Source organism: Pezoporus wallicus, unplaced genomic scaffold, assembly GCF_028554395.1.
Source record: "Pezoporus wallicus isolate ANWC-B61680 ecotype Strahan unplaced genomic scaffold, APGP_CSIRO_Pwel_v1 contig_8665, whole genome shotgun sequence".
NCBI lineage: Eukaryota > Metazoa > Chordata > Aves > Psittaciformes > Psittacidae > Pezoporus > Pezoporus wallicus.
This window is the reverse complement of record NW_026642379.1, coordinates 53888-76434: the sequence shown is the minus strand read 5'-3', so window position 1 is coordinate 76434 and position 22547 is coordinate 53888. Positions and strand designations below refer to the sequence as shown.

At 37.0% G+C, this 22547-nt stretch overlaps 1 protein-coding gene across 2 annotated transcripts in view; it reads right to left on the bottom strand.

Moving 5' to 3' along the window:
* KIF2A (kinesin family member 2A) overlaps nt 1-22547 on the bottom strand; it is a 67229-nt gene that overhangs the window by 7937 nt on the left and 36745 nt on the right. Inside the window, exons 7-19 of one of the 2 annotated variants that reach the window (XM_057429582.1) lie at nt 21874-21969; nt 21053-21107; nt 18073-18235; nt 16810-16900; nt 16611-16674; nt 15484-15575; nt 15097-15239; nt 14211-14415; nt 10866-10976; nt 5187-5254; nt 3382-3495; nt 2121-2271; nt 629-730 (exon numbers count right to left, since the gene is read on the bottom strand). In XM_057429582.1, coding sequence (XP_057285565.1) covers nt 629-730; nt 2121-2271; nt 3382-3495; nt 5187-5254; nt 10866-10976; nt 14211-14415; nt 15097-15239; nt 15484-15575; nt 16611-16674; nt 16810-16900; nt 18073-18235; nt 21053-21107; nt 21874-21969 — 1455 coding nt within the window. The remainder of the gene's footprint in view (nt 1-628; nt 731-2120; nt 2272-3381; nt 3496-5186; nt 5255-10865; nt 10977-14210; nt 14416-15096; nt 15240-15483; nt 15576-16610; nt 16675-16809; nt 16901-18072; nt 18236-21052; nt 21108-21873; nt 21970-22547) is intronic. The other variant, XM_057429583.1, reaches the window with a different exon arrangement.

Sequence of the window (22547 nt, the reverse complement as noted above, 5' to 3'; positions counted from 1 at the left end):
CACAGGCAGTATTTCTTCCAAAGTCCCTGACTAATAGCAAGTGAAAACCTTTATGTATCTGTAAAATGGAAGCAAACAGGCAGTAAGAAGTTTATGTGTCTCTCCTGTGCCTCAGTATCTCAGAGGAAGATGTCGCAAAAGGATACTCAGATACCCTACTTGGAGTGAGTACTGCAGTATCTTAGAGGGAGATGACCAGACAGAAATGGTGCTGATTGAATCATTACTATTAACTTCCAGCTCTGGCATAGGAATGTTGGCACTTAAATTGAAAATTTCAAGACCCATCTAAATTAATACCCTGTTACTAGGAAAAATACACAAATGCTGGGAAAGGACTACAACAGAATACATTGTGAATAATAAAAGAAAACAGCAACTTTACTAAATTTATGGGATGATATAAAAATATGCTTCTCTTTCATCATGGGGACAAAGTTTAGCGGTTATGGGATCTGTTGCTATTTGTTTGTTATAATGGGCTTAGCCTAATAAAACAATTTAGAAGTCTCTGACAGCAGTGGAATATCCAGATGATATCCTACATCTTCAAGAGTATGTGCACTTTCACTGAAAAAAACCTTAATTCCTGGATCAGGATAAAATAAAGTAGAGGTCCATCTTTTACCTGGAAGACAGTCCTGTGGTCTTCTACTACTTGCTCTTCCATTTCCACCATTTGTGACACAGCTTCATGGAAAGTAAACAATTGTGGAGAAACTTCCTCTTCCTGAAATAGTTAAGCTCATTAGTTTGGAAAGAACCACAGCTACAGGAAATACATTGAATGTGATCCATCTTATCACAAAACACAAAAAGAAATATGCAGGAAGCAGAACCTGTCAAAAATAGAATTCAATACTTTCAACACAAAAATCTCCAGAAATGAGTGGAGAGAGCAATAAACGCAAAATTTCCCAAAAAAGAGAACAGCAATTACATTCAATACAATTCAGGAAATCAAAACTGAATCAATCTTTTGGGAAAAAGGTGGGATAAATGTAAAGTGAGAAATCTAAAATGCACATAGTGATTAGAAGAATACACAACATGGATTTACAAACTGGGGCAAACAGAGCTTCTTTAGAAATGAATAGTTAATCAAAGCAGAGAGCGCTAGGTAGGCTGTAGTTCATGTTTTAGCAAGACAGTATAGTTCCTTACATGATGCATTTGAAATCTTTTTTAGAAGATACTGTAAAGCTTACTTTAATTCCAAATGAACAATCAAAATGTACAATATGAAAGGATATCTGGCTGGAAGGACTGTCCAGTGGGAAGTTCTAGGAATCACTAGCATGATCTCTTAAAATAGACCCCTGGAAAAAGAGCCAGTTACTGAAATAAGAAACATAGCAGATGCCCTGAAGAGGTGTCTGAGAAGGCAGATTCTTATAGAAAATAAGTTAGGATATTAATGATTTTGATTTCCAATCTTTCACCAGCATTTTCACAAATAAAGTTTTAATCTCTCCTGAATATTTAGGGAATCAGGACTAGAGCTGATAATCCACAGTGAGGGGAAAATGCCCTTTAGAAGATGCCTCTCGACTCCCCAGTCCTGCAGCCCAGGGAGATACAGTGGGAACATGATGTGGCTCTCCCATGCAGGACACTGGGGCTTCATCCCATGAAAATCTGGGTGTCGAGAAGAGGAATGACAGGTGACCAGGTTTCTAAATGCAGAGAAAGGCAAACTGACTTAAAATGTGTGTTGCATGCAGGGCAAGTAATGCTCAAAACCATGAGAGTGTTAAACAAAACAGATGAGTGTCCCAGGATATTTCTAACTGCTTAAAAAAATGTGAAGCTGTACTGGAAAAAATGCACACTAAAGAACACCAGAGCCTAGAGCAGACCCTGCCTAGACATAAAAAACTCTAATCAGCAAGAAAAACAAAGAAAAGTAGAACATTCTGCTCCCACCCTTCAAGAAACACTTTGTTTGGGTCCTTTTTTCCTATGTGAACATACATAATACCATAAAGTGAAAAGGTGAAGAGGCATACTGTATTTTCTTAATGATCTTGTTAACAGGCTATAAACACACATTGCTCTGAATTTGTTCTGCCACTGCATTTATCATCGCCTCTTCCCATGTAATCCTATAAACCACTCACGTTTTGTTCGCAAAGCAGTTTGAGATCATCTCTCTGAGGAGAGCTCCCCACACCCCACTGTGTCTCCAAGTCATCAATTTGATTGGGAGGATGGTGTATAGTGGGACGGTTATCTCCTGTGGCAGTAGGATCGACTGTCAGCTCCTTCACCCTACAAGCAGAAAATGTTTCATTTGTAAATTAGCAACTTCCTATGCAAAAGAGTCAAAAAATAAAACAAAAATAAAGCTCTACGGGTTTATACACAATTAATTCAATTAATAAGGATAATGATGATGTCAGCTTCACGAATTTAATGCACTTTAGTGACAAAAATCTTATTCCAACTCCTAAAAAGCATGGGGCATTGAATTTCAGTTACTTGGAGGTGGACTACAGCTCATCTTCTAGCAAGAGGCATTTTCTTACTGAGATCTTACTACTCATTAACAGGGCAAAAGAGGGCAAAAATGTCCAAAATTTCAAAATTCACTCCTTAATAATGAGTAATATTTGAAATAAAAATTTATTCAGCACCCTAAACTAGACCATCTTTTTCTGTGGACACAAAATTGTGCTTAAAAAAAGTTAGTCAGTCACTGCCCCACTAGCTGTTACCCACCACGCAAAGCAAACCAATCCCCACAAGCACATCCACCATGAATTCTGAAGAAAGTAACTCTCTGAGATACCTGGTTGGACATTATTAATAAATCCTTTAATTAAAAGGATTTCAAAGGTGAAAAAACCTTGAAATATTAGGGTCTTGTGGCATGAAAATAATTTAAATGGTTTATAATGATTCTATCAAAAAAAGCCCTTAAGTCTGCACATGTAGCAAGTTCTAGAACATTTTTCATTTTTTTAAAGGAAACAATTTTTTTTTCAAGTAATACTTATATACTGCAATGGAAACTGTTTCATTAATAGTGATGAAAAAGTTTACAAATATGTATGCATTAAAATTGTTTTCTTTTTCAATCAGAGATATTCAGATCACCCTAAACGCAGATTTGATCCACTAAATGTACAAAGGTGACATCATCATTATTTTTTTTTAAAGTATGAAGGAAACTAGCAAGAGCGTGGATGTTTAAGGAGGGTGAACAAAATACTGGGAAGATGATTGCAGATCATGCAGAACCATTACCTGCCAAACAAAATAAAAACAAAGTATGTGTGGCTCAAGGCAAGGGGACTAAATGAAAGGTTGGTCTGTAAAATTACACAGCCAAAAAGAAAACTTTAAGAATAAATATTCCATGTATAGAATGAAGTAGACCTGGTGATTGAAGGAGAAAAGTCGTCATACTCATAGGAAGGAGAGAGATCAGAGCGACTGCCACTACCCTGTGAGAAGGGAATGTCCGAAGGACTAATTCCAAATTCCTTTACTCTGCAGCAGCAAAATACAGCAGCAAATTAAGAGAAAATGTTCTCATAAACAGTTAAAATGACAACTCTTTGTTTAGCATTCTTCTTTAATACTTTAACTACAAAATAATTTATATTAAAACACAAGTGTGCCAACATATTTAAACCTTCTGCAAGCAGCTTACAGATCACTAACAAAACTGAATAAAGCCAATGACTGCTGATTTGCAGGGGATCGTAACAGCAGTGTTCTCAGAAATGTAATTCCAGATTTCAGTTCCTGCAGTTAATATAATTTGTTCTACATTCAATATTCCATTAAATGTCTTCTTCTGAAATATCAAACCACTCCAGCTACAAAACTTTGAATTCTATTCTGTCCCCCATCTTATACTTCACACACATTAGTGTCGACCACCTAAAAACTAATTGTGCTATCCTAAAATACTACACAATACACATGAAACAACTTTACAGTCACAAGCATTTACTCCGTAACAACAGACAAATACAACACCAAGGAATCAAGCATAAGGTCTCAACACAACTATTCAGTATACTAGATATAGATGCTTAATTAGTTCTGCAGTGTCTTTTTCTAGAAACACTTCAACACATTCTGTGAGGAGTAAAAGATCCATTGAGTCTTGATGAATGTTCAAGGTCCGTCTGTGTAAGCAGAGGAGTGTTTCATCTCTTACTGTAAGAGAGGAAGCCTCCTTCTCACCAGGAAGGAAATCACAAGACTGATCCAAGCCAGGCAGATGTGCTACTACCTCCCTTGACACAGAAACATTAGAGTACAAAGAGCAGCGGGCAGTAAACTTTCCTAGAAGTCGTTTGTGCACAACTAGCAACTGGCCAGGATGCCCCGCCAAATAGGAGCAGACATGGTTCTGCCCTGCCTGTCACTGGGGCAAGCAGGCCACTAGATGGTAGCCTCTTCTAGCAAAACCAGGCTTTCTGGTGGCCCAGAGGTGTATTTGACACCTTTGTTCGTTGCAGCAAAGCATAGGGGGAGGTTCCTGGGTTGCAGGGCTGACTGCAAGGACACACAGGACCTGATCACCCCATCTCCGCAGACATTAAACGAAGGAGAACTGCAGCACTCACTTAAGAGACATGAACGCTTTTGGAGAGTACTACAGGTTTCAGAGGTGCTACATTAGCCTCTGCAGTGCTAACCTCTCTACAAGTCATTGCAAACTCACTCTTGGATTAACTGTTTAGGGATCTCAGATATTTGCCTGATTTTGGGAAATATAAAATTTCAGATACATATATTATTTTTTTTATACATAAACCAGACTGGCAACTGCATGTTATTCCACCAAGGGGATAAAAAAATCAAAATCAAAATAACAATAACAACAACAACATTGCAGAAAGGTGTTTCAGCTAACACCCCCAGGAATTGCCATGAAAACTGACTACCTCTAGTGCAAGAGATGCTGCTTAAAACTAATCATGGCATCTCCCACATTCCTTGCAATCTACATTACCCATTCTCTGGATAACGGCTTAAATGCCAGTTTCTACTGATTCTATTGTAATCATTGTAAAAAGTGACTAAATTAAATGTGAGTCTGGATCAGCAATTTGTACAGTCAAATTATTCAAGTACCTAAAATAGTTATACATTATGGAACAACACTATTCCAGATGTTGGTAACCAACAGCCAATAAATCTACAACCAATAACATTTTCCATACCTATTTGCGTATCGCAATGTATTCAGAGTGTTTTCACATGATGCCATTCCTGGAGAAATTGTAGCAATCTGGAAAAAACAAGCCATGTGTTAATAAGTCGCTTCGTACAAATGAAAGGGTAGATGAATTCAGGTTTACTTTATTTTTCCAATCTCCAGTTTCATTTGAGATCTTCTACAAAAACTGTGTACCATGTACAGCTGTCCTTATGCAGTCATAAGGACATCTCAAGAAAACAGATGTCAAATCAAAGCTTCAATTTAATTTTTTTTAACTATACCTGGAACATTAAGAATTCATAGGAATTCAGTCAATTTCACCCATCTCACTGTCTTGGTAACATAATATGTTAATGCAAAACTCTAACTGAAGAAATAAGGACACCTCAAAAAGGGAAATAGCAGCTCAGGAGAAAGTGATCCCAATATATCCTGCAAACAATTGCCAGGTTATTTTTTTAATATCTCTTTGTAGGCTGTTTGCCATTTAAGCAGTCTGTATACTGATTTAACAGACCTATTTTGACCACAATCCAAAACTGTACTTAGTATTAGAGATAACCTTGTGTTCAACTATTTTCCGAAGTAAAGATATTTTTCCCCTCAATGAAAAGTTATCTGTAGACAATACTTGACGGCCACCTTATTATCAGATGTATCTGGAATCTACGGGTCTTCCTTTTCCAGTTAAATAGAATACCCTGAAGATCTCATCTTCTTCCCATCACTTAGCAAAAAATAGTAACTATGACCAGGCCAACAGCAGCGTCATTATTTCACCTAGTCTTTCTCAGCAGTCCAATTATTTCATCTGTGCTCCTTTCAGGTGAGCCATAAGGGCGCTATCCAGGACAAACACTTCTATGATCCTACACACTAACATTTTTTGTGGCAGCACAGTATTAGAAGACTAAAACTGAGGGAGATTATATATTCCTGGTCTTCTCTTTCATCCTGCTGCTGACATGAAGCACAGGCAGTCATCCTGAAAGGATTTCTCCTACTGGGGAATATGGAAGAATACGTGGTGGAAGGGTGTTAGGAAGTTATTATGGTTTAACCCCAGCTGCTACCTCAGCACTATGCAGCCACTCACTCACTCACCGCTCTCCCCCACACACCCCCACAGGCAGGATGACGAGGAGAACTGAAAGAATGTAAACCCCCACAGGCTGAGAGAATAGTTTGATAAGTGAAATAAAGTATAACTACTAAAGTATAATACAATAATAATGATAGAAGTAATACAAGCACAAACAATACTACTAATAATAACAGCAAAGAACAACAAAAAGAGAAATAAAAATTCAGAAAAACACAAGTGATGCACAGTACTATTGCTTACCACCCACTGACCGATACCCAGCCTGACCCAAGCATCAATCTGTGACTTTCGGGTAACTCCCCCCACTGTATATACTAGGCATGACATGCTGTGGTAAGGAATACCCCTTTGGCTAGTTTGGGTCAGGTGTCCTGTCTCTGCTTCCTCCTGGCTTTTTGTGCCTCTTCTCACTGGTAGAGCATGAAACACTGAAAAGTCCTTGATGTGGGTAAGTGCTACTGAGCAACAACTAAAGCATCAGTGTGTTATCAACACTGTTCTCACACTGAAGCCAAAACACAACACTGCACCAGCTACTAGGATGAAAATTAACTCTATGCCAGCTGAAACCAGGGCAGAAGTCTAAAAAGTCTGCTACTACAGAGACTTAAATTTAAACCTCAAATACTGGTCCACATCAGCTACTAATGAAAACAAGTGTAGCTTTTAAAAGATCACATGATTGCATGTCTCTTTGTAAAGTGTTCTAGCTGCTAATTAACAAAAACTACAAGTTCCTAAAGTCCTTCTAAACTCATTTAACGTGAAAGATGCATGCAACTCTTCCACCAGTTCAACGTTCAGAGCACAATACACACAGCAACTGCCACAGAAACATTCAAAATGGTCCAGCATTATACTGTAGGTGCTGTCAGCCATGCCGTACTCCATTCGGGTCACAAGAATCCATGCACAAGATCCAGGCTGTTGAACACAAAAATCCAGTACATCACATGTCCTCATGCCCCAAGAAGCCCAAAAGAGGAGGACTCTTGCTTGCTTCCTCATTCGTAATGCCAAATGCTGATGGAAAAAGCTGCGCTATTTATGAACAGGAATATCTTTAAGACCTGCAATTACCTTTATTTCTATTTTGAGCGTGTCTACATTGCTCATAAGCCATCACAACAGAATCAATGGCCCTTTTGGGACATGAAGTCTGCAGGTTCCTACTCCCAACCCCAAAAGCCTCAGGTGTCTGGCACACGGAGCTTTGGCTGCAACACTTCAAGGATGCAACACATCAGGACGCAACACTGGTTAAAAAGTTAAACTATTACATGGAGCTACATTGAAAATTTCTAATAATGATACATTACCCTACTATGTAACTCCTCAAAAGCAACTTCAGATGTTTTCTTTTTAAACTACTTAAAGACAAGAACTTCAGTGACTGATAAAGTTCAAACCAATCTACTTACGCTGACTCTATGCCTCTGGATTCCTCTAAAATGAAGCAGATAATAGTCGTAACTGTCTACATTTGAGTTATTTTGAAAGTATTTTTCTGAAATTTGGAAAAAAGCTTCCAAATCATAGTTTATCCTTACATACAGAAGAAAATGCTCCACACACAGAGATGCAACTTTAAATTGCAATAGGAAGCCTATAAACAGTAACAGGAAAAGTAAAATAAAAATGCCGTCTAGAAATCACCAATTAAATATGATTCAAATATCCCACTTACAGATTAGGATGTCAAAAATCAAGCAGAAGAGGCCCAGCAGGTATTTTATACCAGAACATTAAGAATTTTAGAAACTTGAAATCACAAGTTTTTACTACATCATTTTATATGCATTCCATATTGAAAAGGTCCACATATTTGCAAAACATCTTACTTTCTAAGCACATTGCGGCTACAATCCAGAATAGTAGATCAAATCTTTGTTGATCCGCTTACAATAAAGGCCTCTTACTGACAAGCAAAAGCATTACCTTAAAAGAGGTCTTACATGATCACTAAGCAGTATTTTCCAATTGAATAGTATTCCTATGTTGCAAACTCTATTTATTTTGCCTGTAATAGGCTAAAACATTTTTCAGGGAAAACAATCATGACCTACATATTTCCTTGTGACAGTTACAATGGTTATCACTAAAAAGTTCTCCTATACTTATTTCACAAAAGACTGTTTCTCCTGTAGACACTTCTAGAGAACACAGCAATGATCTATGCAGTCACCTGTAGGAAAGTGAAAAGAAACTACTTATTAAACAATTTTTGAAGTAATTTTTAGCAGCACAGTTAATTACATGACTCTGCTGCAAAACAGCAGTCAGCACACCTGCCAGATAAGTACTCTGTTAGTTTAATAAAATATTGTTCAACTTTAGCTACCATAAACCACAACGACTTGCCTTTTTCTTTTCCTTTATATTCAAAAATTTTGCTGGCGCAGGATACAAAATCTACACACGAACATGCTTACAAACCAGACACACCCTGCCAAGGAGCCAAGTGTAAATACCATATTGCAACATTGAATAAACTGTCCTGATAAAAGAGGCAAAAGAAGACCCAGAATACAGGTAAAGCTGCTGATCATTATCAACTATTCCTACCACTTGACCATTGGAATGCAAGTCTCTTCTTTATCCAGGGAACTGGAGAGGACTGCAAGTAATTCCAGGCTAAGTTATCTCCCGTACCTCCCTCAATTCAATACATGCTGTTCAGAAAGCTCTCAGATCTCCATACAGGCAGCTTTATTCTGTATCCATATAGTTATCACAGAGTCAAGTGCTCCAAATGTGAGAGCTCAGTTCAAACAACCAGAAGGATGCACTGCAGGTTTCTCTTCTTTCCCTGCTTCCTTTCAACTATAATTCAGAGTAAGCCACAAGGGAAGGGAACGACATATAAACTTCCTTCCCACATCAGTATGTGTCCTGGTATTGGCTGGGATGGTTACTTTTCTTCCTAGTAGCTGCTGGAGTGCTGTATTTTGGATTTAGTCTGGGAACAATGCTGATTACACACTGATGTTTTAGCTGTTCCTCAATAGCACTTATTCTCGATCGAGGACTTCTCAGTCTCTCATAATCTGTCAGTGAGGAGGGGCACGGGAAGCCAAGAGGGAGCAAGGACAGTGTGTATGAGCCAAACTAGCCAACCACAACTACAAGCTGGGCAGAAAACAGACTGAGAGCAGCCCTGACAAGGACTTTTGCACGCTGCTTGACAAGAAGCTCAACATGAACTGGCAGTGTGTGCTTGCAGCCCAGAAAGCTAACTGTACAGTGCGCTGCGCCAAAGGAAGTGAGACCAGCAGGTCAAGGGAAGCAATTCTCCCCCTTTACTCCTCTCTCATGAGCCTCCACCTGCAGTACTGTGTGCAGCTCTGGGGTCCCCAACACAAGCAGGACATGTACCTCTGCCCAAGGATTCAGGATGCTCAGAAGGCTGGAACACCTCTCCTATGAGGACATGCTAAGAGAGTTGGTGCTGTTAGCCTGGAGAAGGCTCCAGGAACACCTTAGAGAATCTTCCAGTACCTAAAGGACCTACAAGAAATCTGAACAGGGGCTTTTTACAAGGGCATGTAGTGACAGGACAAGAGAGAACGGCTTTAAACTGGAAGAGGGGAGATTTGGATTAGGTATTAGGAAGAAATTCTTTATTATGAGGGTGGTGGGACACCGGAACAGGCTGTCTAGAGTAGTTCTGGATGTCCCATAGCAGGAAGTGTTCCAGGCCAGTTTGGACAGAGCTTTGAACAACCCTTTCTAGTGGAGGCTGTCCCTGCAAGTGGCAAGGGGGTTGGAAGTAGATGCATTTTTAAGGTCTCTTCCAACCCAAGCTATTCTAGGGCTCTACCAGCCAGAGGAAAGAATAGGCTGCCCAAACATCATAGTTTTTCTGTTGTGGTCTGCGGACTTCTCTGGCCTCTAGACTAATTAATTCCAAGGAATCTGAAAAGTAACCAACATAAATAAGCATACCAATTAGCATCCACTGCAGAAAGTTTGCATTTCAATAAGGAGAAATGTTAAGGATGCACAAATAAAATGACTGCACACCAGTGTTTTTATCTGAGAGAAGTGGTTTTCATGCTGATGCAACTGCACATTTATACAATACATAGTTATGTTTTCCATCTATCCCTATTTCTCCCCTCAACAGCCTAGAACATATTCTAATGTCTTCAATACCAATTTTAAATTTGTCATTTAAAGACTGTAACTCACCACTGTACTTCCAGTCTACACCCCTTTTTTCCAAAATTGTGAGTGAACAAACATTGCTCTCATAATTCAGACTTTACTAAACCAAATCAACCAACCAATCAAACTTCTTGAGCTACAAGTGTTTCTAGCTAGATGCCTAGCTAGATGCCTAGCTAGAAAACTAGAAGCAGCAATAAGAAACGCCGACAAAAAGTGAGAAGGGAGCAAGTTACCTGAACTGCCTCTGCTGAAAGTCTCATCACACATAGTGTTAGTGGACAAATTTAAGTCCAAAACATTGTCAGCAGCAAGCAACCAATTTTGAACAGAACAGTTTAAAACTGCCTAAATTCCCAGCGTCTTTCCTTTTTATAACTGTTAGAACAAACAGTTAAATCAACTTACCATACAGGTACGGGAGTTTTCTCCGATGAATGAATCTCTTAGCACCTGAGTAAGTTTACTTGCTCTGAAGGGTGTATGAGGTTTATTTCGGCCTAAGGCTCTAATGCACTCCTGAAAGAAATAACACGCTTATGTATTTTAATTTAACATGTATTGAATAAATACAAATACAGCTGAAAAGCATTATACACATGCCTTAGTTACGTCGCTGTCCCCTAAAATCATTAAAATTTACCATTAAAACTTGGATTCATGAAGTGTTAAAAGTTTTCACATCACATCACAGCAGAGACACAGGAAATTAAGATGTACTTAGGAACCTACAAACTTTCTGAATCTCATGCAAAATATTTACATTTGCTGTATCCAACAATAACAAAACAAGAAAAAAAAAAAAAAAAGAATCAGTGCTGATGTTAAATTTCTGATTATCAGCTGTAAAAGCCAGAATGATCTATAACCTCCGCTAGCAGAAGCAGTGTGCACAGGGACACATGTTAACTCTGCCAATTAAAAGCAGTAGCTTTGATTCTGGCTCTACCACTGACTTTCTTTACAGCTCAGAATCTTCTGAAAGCTTCCACAGGTCACAAACCCAGTAGCTCTCTACTGATGTACCTGATGTTGGAAGACACTTAAAAACACAAGTCATTCCCTGTTTTAAAATACTCTTCATATGAATAAACAGAGATAGGTCTCCTCTTTCACTTAAAAAGGTATGGGGCTAAACTGGCATTTGCAATTGGTTAGCACGTTCCAGTGAGAAATACTGTACAGATGTAAATATTACAAAATAACTACAGAAGTTGCAGCAGCAACTAAACACAACAGAACAAACCAAGACCAAGCTAATCTAAACATTTCTTCTGCCCACTCAGAGCTCTAACATCAGTTAATAAGTTACTTCTTACACAAAGGAAGTTTAAATTTGAATTTCTGTGGTGTTGTCATCATCTCCACATCTTGCTCATTAATTCCAGTTTCTAACTTTGCCTTAGTATTTTGTGTACAGGTTATGTTCAGATGCATGGTACGGTTTTGACGTATCTAGAAACAAAACTTCTTTGAACAATAGTACTTCAGAATCTTTTCAAACTAGAGCTACGCTTTTAGCAACACTAACAGATTAAATGGCTTTTGTGTTACACAAATAGTTTGACAGTAGTTCAGCTAACCCTTCAGCTACAGCCATAACCTTGCGGCTTTTTGAAATTTCCTAGGAACAACTTCTTCCAAAAAACTAGAAGCTGCAGGCTGATAATCCAAGAAAGCATTGCAACAGTGAACAGCATAAAACAGAACTAAAAATGGGATCAGAGTAAAACTGCCATAATACAGAACAGAACAAAAACAAGTTGGTTTTAACTGAAGCAATTACTGAAAAACTCATCAGCTGAATTTTACAGAATGGACACAGCTCAGATAAAGACTAAAGCCTGTTGAATGTGAATTTCACATGCAAATGCTAGAAAAAAGACTCAGTATTTATAGGCATGCAAGGCAGTGCATTCCTTGATTTTTTTATTGTGCATTAATACTATACATACATAAGGAAAAAGATTATTAGATAGATTATTAGATACAAAGGGGGCAAGAGATTTTCAACAAGTGATATTACAAATGAAAACAGTAACGCATGTGTATGTTGAATTACTGATATGGCAACTGACAATTATGATATTTTAATTTACTTTAATCATTTTTAGTTGGTAACTCCTGAAAAATTAGAATTGGATTATCTCCTTATTAATAAAAGGATCACAGGAGGAAACTGCCAGCTTCTAAAACTAATGGAATTTTTAACTACTTCTGCTTTTTCATTAGAGCTCAGAAAACCAGGTAACAAAATGACAACACTACTTCCATGTAGAGACATTACAGAAGCAAATTCCAAAAAAATGTGAACAGATTAGCACTGGACTGATAGCCAAATGCAAATAGGAAGTCATGGATAAGCACCAAAGGCCACTCCTTAGAACACAGCAGTTTAATTTGAACTTGACAATAACTTCAAGGGTCTTGAATATAAATGGAAAAAGCTGCGCAATATTTTTAGCAATAGAAAAAAAAAGCAAAAACATATCATTGAGAAACTCCTATCTTCTTGTACCACTATTAAGACCTCCAATTTGTTTTTAGTTCCCCTTCCCCATATAATTTAGATCACAACCAGTAGTATGGCAGCAGCAGAACCTTTCATTGTAATTAAAAAGTCAAGTTGAATGAAAATGAACCAAGTATATTGTATGGGTATTGCCCTGAAGGTAGCAGCTAGTACAAAATCAACAAGTGGAATAAAAAAAATAAAAACCAATTCCCCCCCCCCCGAACAAATCAGCTTTATTTAATTACTTTGATGTTAAGTCAAAACAGGCCACAGTTTTGGAACTGCTGCTTCTACTCTTTCAACATGCCATACAATTTTGTAATGACACATTATAAGTTACAATTTTGTGGTGTTTTATGAGATCTGCTTAGTCAGACACCAGTCTTCTCCAAGCTTATACTGGGGATAAAAAGTAAGCACGGTGATTTTGGGATTCAGTTCTTAATATAAAACCACAGTGCTGGTGCTGACAGTAGTAAAACTAAGCAAAGCTAACCAGCAACAGAGGTAAATTCTGTGATATTCAAGATTAGTCTTCCCAGTTAAGATTAAAATATTACTTTCCTGATTGAGACTAAACCTCTTCCAAGCATTATCAAACACACACACAAGGCATGTGAGTGTTTAAATAATAATTCTTAGCTGTCTTGATATGTTCTGGACTGATGTATGAAAATCTATAAAGTGACTGCATGAGACAATCTGCTGTAAAGAAGATTAGTCAAGAACGGATTCCAATTTTCAAGTTTCATTTTGATCTGTTTGTTAGTTCTTTATGGATGTTCTGTTGCTTTAGGGAACTAACTAACAGCAGTAAATAAATATGTTGTAAAGGTTATTTTAACTTTTTATTAAGAAAAAACAAAAATATTGAGAACCGTAAAGTATTCCCAGTTAGTATTTCAGATCTTGAGCAGCAAATTCAGACATCTGTTCCTCCTATTTTAGATATATATCACTAAAGCCTTAAACTCCGCCATGGAGGAATTTTTGTTGATTTTTTTTTTCCTTTTTTAAACTACGTGCAAGTCAATAGCACATTTCAGCGATATTTCTACTTGGTAATTATCAAGTGTTCCTTGAGGCATTTAGCAGAAAAATCAATATATTATTTTACCTGTCATATCAGTCAACAATGTAGAACAGCAAAGCCTGCAAAAACACTCATTTTCATAGTCATTGCTATTCTCTGTAGAAGGCTTTCACCTACTCAAAGGCAACAGAAACATTTCACTTACCTTGAGTGCTAAAAGGCTCTTGTTAATTTCTGCACCTTCCAATCGAGTCTGCCTATCTGCACTGGAAGTATCTGCTCCTCTTTCATTGCCAGCCAAATCAATCAGAGAAAATTTACCATGCAATTTGCCTTTCCTTCTGAGAATAATCTGAAACACTGCATGGCTTCGAGATGAGTGTGCATTTGCAGATGTCTGGCCAGACGTCCTTTAAACAAAAGGAGAGAAAGGAAGAACATACAAACAGGTGAAGAACCATACATGTTAAACACAATAACCTCAACATTATTTTTTTCACAGCAGAGTCCTGTATTTTCTTACACGTGTTGGCAGCATGTCTAACATTGTTGTGGATACTAGAAATACAACCCTAATAACTGGAAGTACACAGCACAATTATACTCCTGTTTCATCTCTTCAACTACAAATGGAAGATCAGTTTTACCTCTGAGTTTACATGTAGGAAGCCACTGGCACTTTTATCTGATCTGGCAGATGTCTTTGTACCAGGCTGATTTTAAAAACAGTGAAGCTGGGTTCTTAAAAAAATATAAAAAAATTTTATACTTAGCTTCTGTCACTATATATCAAGGCCTTTAAGAGGTGAAGAATCTGGCAGTATTCCAGATTACAAATCACATGAAGTTAAGTCACTGAGATGCTTACATAATGCATGCAATTCACATACTGTAGAAAAATCAGTTATTTCTCTCTAGGAGACAGAGAAACTCTAACCATTTATTTAAAAGGTAGGCAGATTCCTAAATTGTAGCCAACATCATCAAAACACCCACATTAAAAAGCCATCACTACAAAGAGACCCCCAAAAATATTCTTATTCTGAACCTTTAATGTACAATGAAAAACTGCTGTAAGTTATGGGAGATACCTGCAGCTGTTGCCTATATCAATAAGCTTAAGAACATCTTCAACACACTTAACTTCCCGTTCCTGTAATCCCACCACCTGGACTTGCTGTTTACCATCTTCTAACACTCTTAATTTTGTCTTCCTGTTCAACAAGTCAAAAACCTTAGGAAGTGGAGGAAAACAAAACAGTTAAAGAGAAGCTTTAAAAGATGCTTCTGTTTCAAATCCTGTATCAAAATATGCAAAGCACTCCATGGAAAACATAACTGTAAAGGAAGTATAAGGAATTATCTGAAATACAATTTTTACTACAAATAGGGGAAAACAAAAAAACTTATGTGACAAGCTCAAAATCTTGTTTGTGAAAGAGAAATTCCCCTTCCTTAGAGAAAGATCAGGTACTCACCTTACCACTGTAGATCTCAAAAAATGTTGCATACACTTGGAGTTCTAACTTCTTATTGTTTGGTTTCTTTAGCATGAGAAAGACGTCTCGAGCTGTCAATATATTTACAGAATAGAAAGAAATCTCATTATGTATTTTCATTAAGTGAAGACTCATTAATGCATAATAGTCTATTTTACAGCATCTGCCATATTTTGAAAGTATAATAGATATGGTAGGCCAAATCAAGCCCAAAACATTGCAGTTTAAACTGCCACATTATATCAAGATGCAAAGACTCTAAAGTTACAAAATTAACTACTCATCTATTATTACACTTTTATACATACGCATTTACTTTACTGTGTATATACTTTTTATTTATTTATTTACTTTTATATATATACATCTACTTTACTGTGTAAAAGCTACACATCTAGGAACTACTTATGATGTTACCAAAGCTCCACTGTAACGCAACTACCACAGAATGATAGAATGGTTTGGGTTGGAAAGGACCTTAAGTTCGTCTAGTTTCAACCCCCCTATTATGGGCAAGGACACCTCACACTAGACCATGTCACCCAAGGTGCTATCCAACCTGGCCTTGAGCACTGCCAGGGATGGAGCATCTACCACTGCTTTGGGCAACCTGTTCCAATGCCTCACCACCCTCATAGCAGAGGTTTCTTCCTTGTATCTAACCTGAACTTCCTCTGTTTAGGTTTTAAACACATTGCCCCTTATCCTATGGCTGCAGTCCCTGATGAAGAGTCCCTTTTAAAGCATCCTCACAGGCCCCCTTTAGATACTGCAAGGCTGCTATGAGGTCTCCACACAGCCTTCTCTTCTCCAGGCTGAACAGCCCCAACTTCTTAGCCTGTCTTCATACAGGAGGTGCTCCAGCCGCCTGACCATCCTCGTGGCTTCCTCTGGACTTGCTCCAACAGCTCCATGTCCTTCTTATGTTGAGGACACCAGAACTGCACACATTCCTCCAAGTGGGGTCTCATCAGAGCAGAGCAGAGGGGCATATGTAGGCATATGTAGGGGGGTTTATGTAGACTTTTATATTTGTACTTCAGGGAGCAGAATATTTACTGATGTCAACTAGACTGCAAAAAGTGAACAAGCGAGTAAGGTCTCACCTGCAAGCGCATATATGCCTTTAGAACAATCCTGGTTCTTTCCTGAAAAGTCACCACCCATAGTCTAAATAAAAGAAAAAATAATAAATAAATAAAATCACAGAACTGTAACTTACATATTTGTTACTTATTAGAACTTAGCTAAGTGTACCATACATAAAAAGAAATGTCTTGCTTACATGTAGAAGAAAATACTTACATGGGTTTTTCCACTGCCTGTCTGCCCATATGCAAAACAAGTTGCCATTCCCCTTTCAAATATGGTCTCCACTAATGGTCGAGCTGTAAACCTTAAGTGCAAAAATCAACAGTACTTAAGAAACTGAATTATTTTAAGGTGCCATCGCTATAAATTTATAAATTACAGAGGCCAGAAGAGACAAAACTGGTCCTCTACTTTGAGGGGACAAAGGACATGTCTACATTAATTCCTGAACTAAAGAGACTACCAGCCCCAAGGCATAAAAATATCCCAAACAGAGAAAAGCTACAAGATCTCACACATTTATTTTCCAACAATATTATCCTCCTTTAAACCCTGAGAAAAAAAGAAAAACCCTCGTTTTAGTATCACAGCATAGCTCAATACATAGAGTTTGGAGCTTCCTAAAGAAGACAGAATTAAAAGTAGGACAGTGAAGCAGATAAATACTTAGGTTTTGCCAACACTAAAATTCTGCTATAATTTTGGGGCTGTTTTTTTTCTTCCCAAACACATTTTTTTAAAGCCTTGTGTGCATTATTCTGTGCCAGCTGAGGAAATGAAACAGAAAAAGGAGAAAATGGAGATCCAAATACCTTGGTGCTGAAAATGGATGTATGTCTTTGTTGTTGTAGTTCTTTTAAAATAGAAAGATTCAATATTTTCAGCAAGATAACTTAGCTCCATGCACCCGTATATTACATCAGCCAGAATGCTTCCAGTAGCCAAGGTAGCTCAGGCATCTCAGTAATATAACCTCTCTCACTTTCTTTGCACTCCTCCTGTACCCTCTCCTGATTTGTTTCTATCTCTTTATTATCTTACATGCAATCTATAAGTCCTTTGAGGATGGAGCTGTCCTTTTTTTCCAAGTTTCCTGAAGACTAAAAGCCATGAGTCAGGTTCCTCAGGTGCTGCACACACACTAATTAGTAAGATAAGCCTAAGGCAAATGGAGAGCTCAAAAAGTTGTTCATGAGGAGGTAGGCAATACATACTAGAGCCTGGAGACCAGGCAGGGCTGGAGAACAAATGAGAGCTGGACTGAAGTTAATGGAGGTGGAGATGACATTGCAGCTTAATAACTCAGGATATAGAGTTAAACAAAAGTAAACAGGTAAAAGAACAGAGGTAGCAATATATATATATCTGATAACATAGAGAACAGGGGTAAATGACCAAGGGTCTAAGCCCACAGTTATTGACATGGAAGACACTTGAGAAAAGAAGATTCAAAACAAAATAAGTATATACACATACCTGTAAACCATTTCATTAGGAGACGTTTCATCAAAGGTATAATCAAAACGAAAAGTTTGGTTTTCTAGGTACCGTGTTAAATCCACCTTTTGTTTTGGTTCATGTACCATCACAACATCTTTACTAGGAATTGTTATAACATCAAGGTCTTTCATTAAAGTTTCTATAAAATAAGTGAAATACTTAACTAGCAACACATTTTTTTCCATTTTTTCATTGTGTATACTCTTACAACATCTCAGATAACACAGCTCCTCCACGTAACAATGAACTGGATTAAGGGCTTCCAATACCTAGAGAGTAATCTGCTAAATAACACATTTCATTTTGGAAGGCTAGTTATCCTATCCTACCAATTGCTAGAAATTAGGCTGTACAAAGCTGGTAAGAAAATAACCATTAATTTTATCACTATCATTGTAGCTTGTTATGTATTCTATAACAACACTTCCCAAGGATTTCACCTGTTTTCTCTCAGAGCTTCTATGCTGTTTTACAGATTAGTAACATATCCTTAAGTTTTTATAGCTTCTTTACTGGACAAACTGGACACTTATTTTCCTTAAATCCTTAACATTACAGTCACATTTTCAGAGCCTTCCAGAAGAATTTTGCTTTCATTTTACACTGACATTTTTGTTTGTGTATTCCTCCTGTAACCTAAACTATACATCTTTAATACAGAATTTCTCCAAAGCAAAATCCTTTCTAAAGATTACCATGTAGGCAGAAAATACTGAAAATAATAAAAAAAATCCTTCCTATCACTGGAAATGACCAAAAGCCATCTAGATATGATTTCAACAGTGAGGTCCCAGGTTATAATTACTACACAGCACTATAATTTACTGGTAATTGTTGTATGAAATACACAAGGCAGCAAAACAGAGAACCCAGTGATCCAGGACATGCACAAAAATAAAGACCCTTTGTGTGTACATTCAGGATCACTCATGTGTCCTACTTTCATTTCTATGTAAAATTTCTTAAAGCACGCAGTTCAGGAATTTGATGTGGCTGTATGCAGTCAGACAGAAATCTTTTCATTGGTTAACAAGCTGATCAAGCAGTACAATTGTTACCATTGCATAATATTATACACCAACAGAAATATGCATTCAATCACTATATAATAATTTTTTCAACTGCTCTGCAATAAAATAAGATGCAATTATTCTGCAGTAATCACAAAGAAATAAGGAACAGGGATAAGAAGAAATGTAAGACAGTAAATTCTTTGCAGCAAAAGCTTTTTAGTTTAAGCAGTCAAAAGCTGTTTTTTCTTGAGTAATTGTTTGGAATAAGACATTTATGTGCTCCCCGCTATTTGTTACATTCCTTGATGATGAAAATTTGGAACACTGTCTCTGAAACCCACCATGTGTTTCTCAATTGTATGTCACTGAAATAAAATCTCAATGTCAAAAGAAATTAATTTCATTTTAAAAAAATTAAATATCAAAACTTTTTATTTAAATTAAGTAACTTAATGCTAATGTGAACACCTACTTCCTGCAAAGTCAATCCACAGAACAGTTGGCACAGAGGACTCTAAAGATCCTGGTGATAATTTTGTGGTTTTGAGTCTGACAAAACAAACTGATTTTTTTTTTCCTCTTCAGGGAGTTAAACACTAATGTCTTTGATTCTTCAATTTTAAAACGTGGCATGAGAAATACTGTTTCCTAGGAAGTGTGTGTTTTCAGAAAATTGTATCATGTGGGTACTAGATTATGGCTATGATTATTTCACTACAGGTTATTTCTGAAAATGCAAAGTAACTTTAATACCAACCTCATTTTTTCATAGACGCTCATTTTCCTACAAACAATTTGAGCTATTTTTTTAATTAGCCTAAACCACTAATAGCTAAGATACGCAAATTCCACAAAATCAAATCCTACTTCGAATCCAAATTCACACTCCATGACAGCTTGCTCTCATTTACTATAATCTCATTTTGTCTATCTTCAGGCGAAGGTGATGTTTCCCCTAAATGCAAAAGATTTCCAAGTCATATTCTATTAAGAAACCTCCAATGATGAAACAGAAATTCAACTGCTACCAGACTTGTACATTGAACACCCTTATTAAATAGGTTGTGCACAGTATTTTCAAGTACTGAATTCTTGAGATTATGCATTCTTTTCAGATCGGTACAAGAGAAAAAAAAAGAGGGAAAAGGAAAATAGTGAAAGTAAAAATGAAGGAAAAAGGTAGGCTAAGTTAAAGGTCTTTTCCAACCTAGTTCATTCTATGATTCTAAGTAGCAACATGGAGAGGGGAAGACAAAAAAAAAAAAAAAAAACAACAAAAATTAATGATATAGTGGTATCAACATGTTTTCCCTTTCCCACACAATTCTCATGTTTGCCTCTGAATATGCTCCAGATAATCTTCCATGTGTAGATCTGACAGTACAAAAGTAAGAAAAGCCTGCCATGTTGTCTCAGAGAGTGATGCTCTTTGAGACATTTAGCTAAACAAAATATAGAATCATTGAATCACAGAATGGCTTGGGCTAGAAGGGACCTTTAATGATCATCTAGTTCCAAACTCACTGCCTTTGGCACAAGCACCTTCCATTAGACCAGGAAAGGGAAGGAAAAACACATTTCAAAGTGAAAGCTTACTTAAGCACAAGATTCAAACAGAAGCATCTGCATTCTTAATTTCCCACTGAAATTAAAGAACTTCACGGAAGACTGGAATTTAACTGGAGTTGGAAACCTCAACTGTTTGTTTGGGGTTTTTTTATACAGGCTCCAGTCTGACGAATAGATAGTAAGAAGTTGTAATACTAATTTCATATTTAACAAGCGACTACTAGTGTAATAGTTTCACCTTTGATCAGTATTCCTAGATCTCTAACATGAATAATATTACTATCAGAAGCAGCTTTTCAGAGGAAACAACAAAAAACAACAAAAAAACCCACCCAAAAACACCATCAAAATCTCTAATGGTTTAATGGTCATACCTTTTTTATTGAGTGGTCGTTTCCGTACACAAACACATATCCTGTGCTCATCAATCTGCAAAGGAAATAATCTTTCAGTGAACCATACCACAATTATACAATAGCATACTTATTTTACTTCTATTCTTGAATTAATTAAACAGTAATTTAAACAAAGAGAAACATTCAAGACAGTGAGTCATCTAACATGGAAAAACCCTTTGTGTCTGCACAACAGCAAAGAACCCAAAAGGGAGAACCACGCATTAACAAAACCCCTGCAGACAGTAATATAGTCCTGTAGCATCCCAGGTGCATCTTGGAATATCTCAAGCAAATCCAGACCTAACAGGGTAGATATGCTATCGACAGAAATGATCACCATCTCTGATTTCCACAGAGATCTGATAATCTTCATTTAAGAATCCTGATCTTTTGACTTCTTTGCAAACCAAATCCCCCACCACCTTCAAAGATCGAATATTAAACTTTATACTGAACAAGGTTTTTGAGAGAAGCTTAACGGTTCTTTGTGCATATCACCTAGCATTCAAGGAAATTTTATAATACAGAGACTGAGTGACTACTTCGTACATATTGGTATAATTTTATAGTAAAAGGATATTTGAATAACATAGCATAATAATAATTTAGACTTTCAATACCTACTACTTACTATATCATCAAATTACTGAAAAAATAAACCCATGTAATAATGAATACTAAAACATATTAAACTACTTACTTTTCATGTTTATAGACATTAAGTACACATTGAAAAAATGGAAAACACAGCAAAAATATAGACAGATAAGAAACTTCTATGTTTTTGGGGTACTTACAGGATCTGCATTTGTCAGTGGTCTGTAATCCAAACTTGCCCTGAAATCTCTTATCATACACATAATTTCATAATTTGGGTTTGTAGCATCAACATCCTAGGGAAGTAAACAACATAATTTCTAATATATTTTTTTTTACTGAAACTGACAAACTTCAGTATCTTCTGTATTTATTTATGAGAAAAACACAAATTAACAGAAATATTATTTTTTCTCCAAAATGCCAGACACATCCCAATATGCAAGTTCAATGCTTTTTTCCATTCTGATGCAGCTGATTTACTTATCACAAAACAATTACATGCCTTCTATTTAATGTTTTTGATTGGCATATAATAGAAAATACTTTTTATTGGAGGACCCATTAACAGACTACTCAAGAAAGAGAAATGACTTCTGCCTTCAACAGATTCTTCACACTAAAACGCCTCTCAATGACAGCACAGCATCTGATAGCATACACAATCAATGCTTCTTAATCAGAGGTAAGGCAGTCCAATGGACAGATGGATATACTCCATTACACAGGTACAACACATACTGCAGAAGACAGTGACAATACCCAGCTGCCCCAAAAACAGCTCTGTTGCATCCAACTTGGTTTAAGGAGCTTTATCCTACTACTGCTCCTGAACTCCTACAGTTACTTGGATGCATTGCAAAAGTTTCCAACA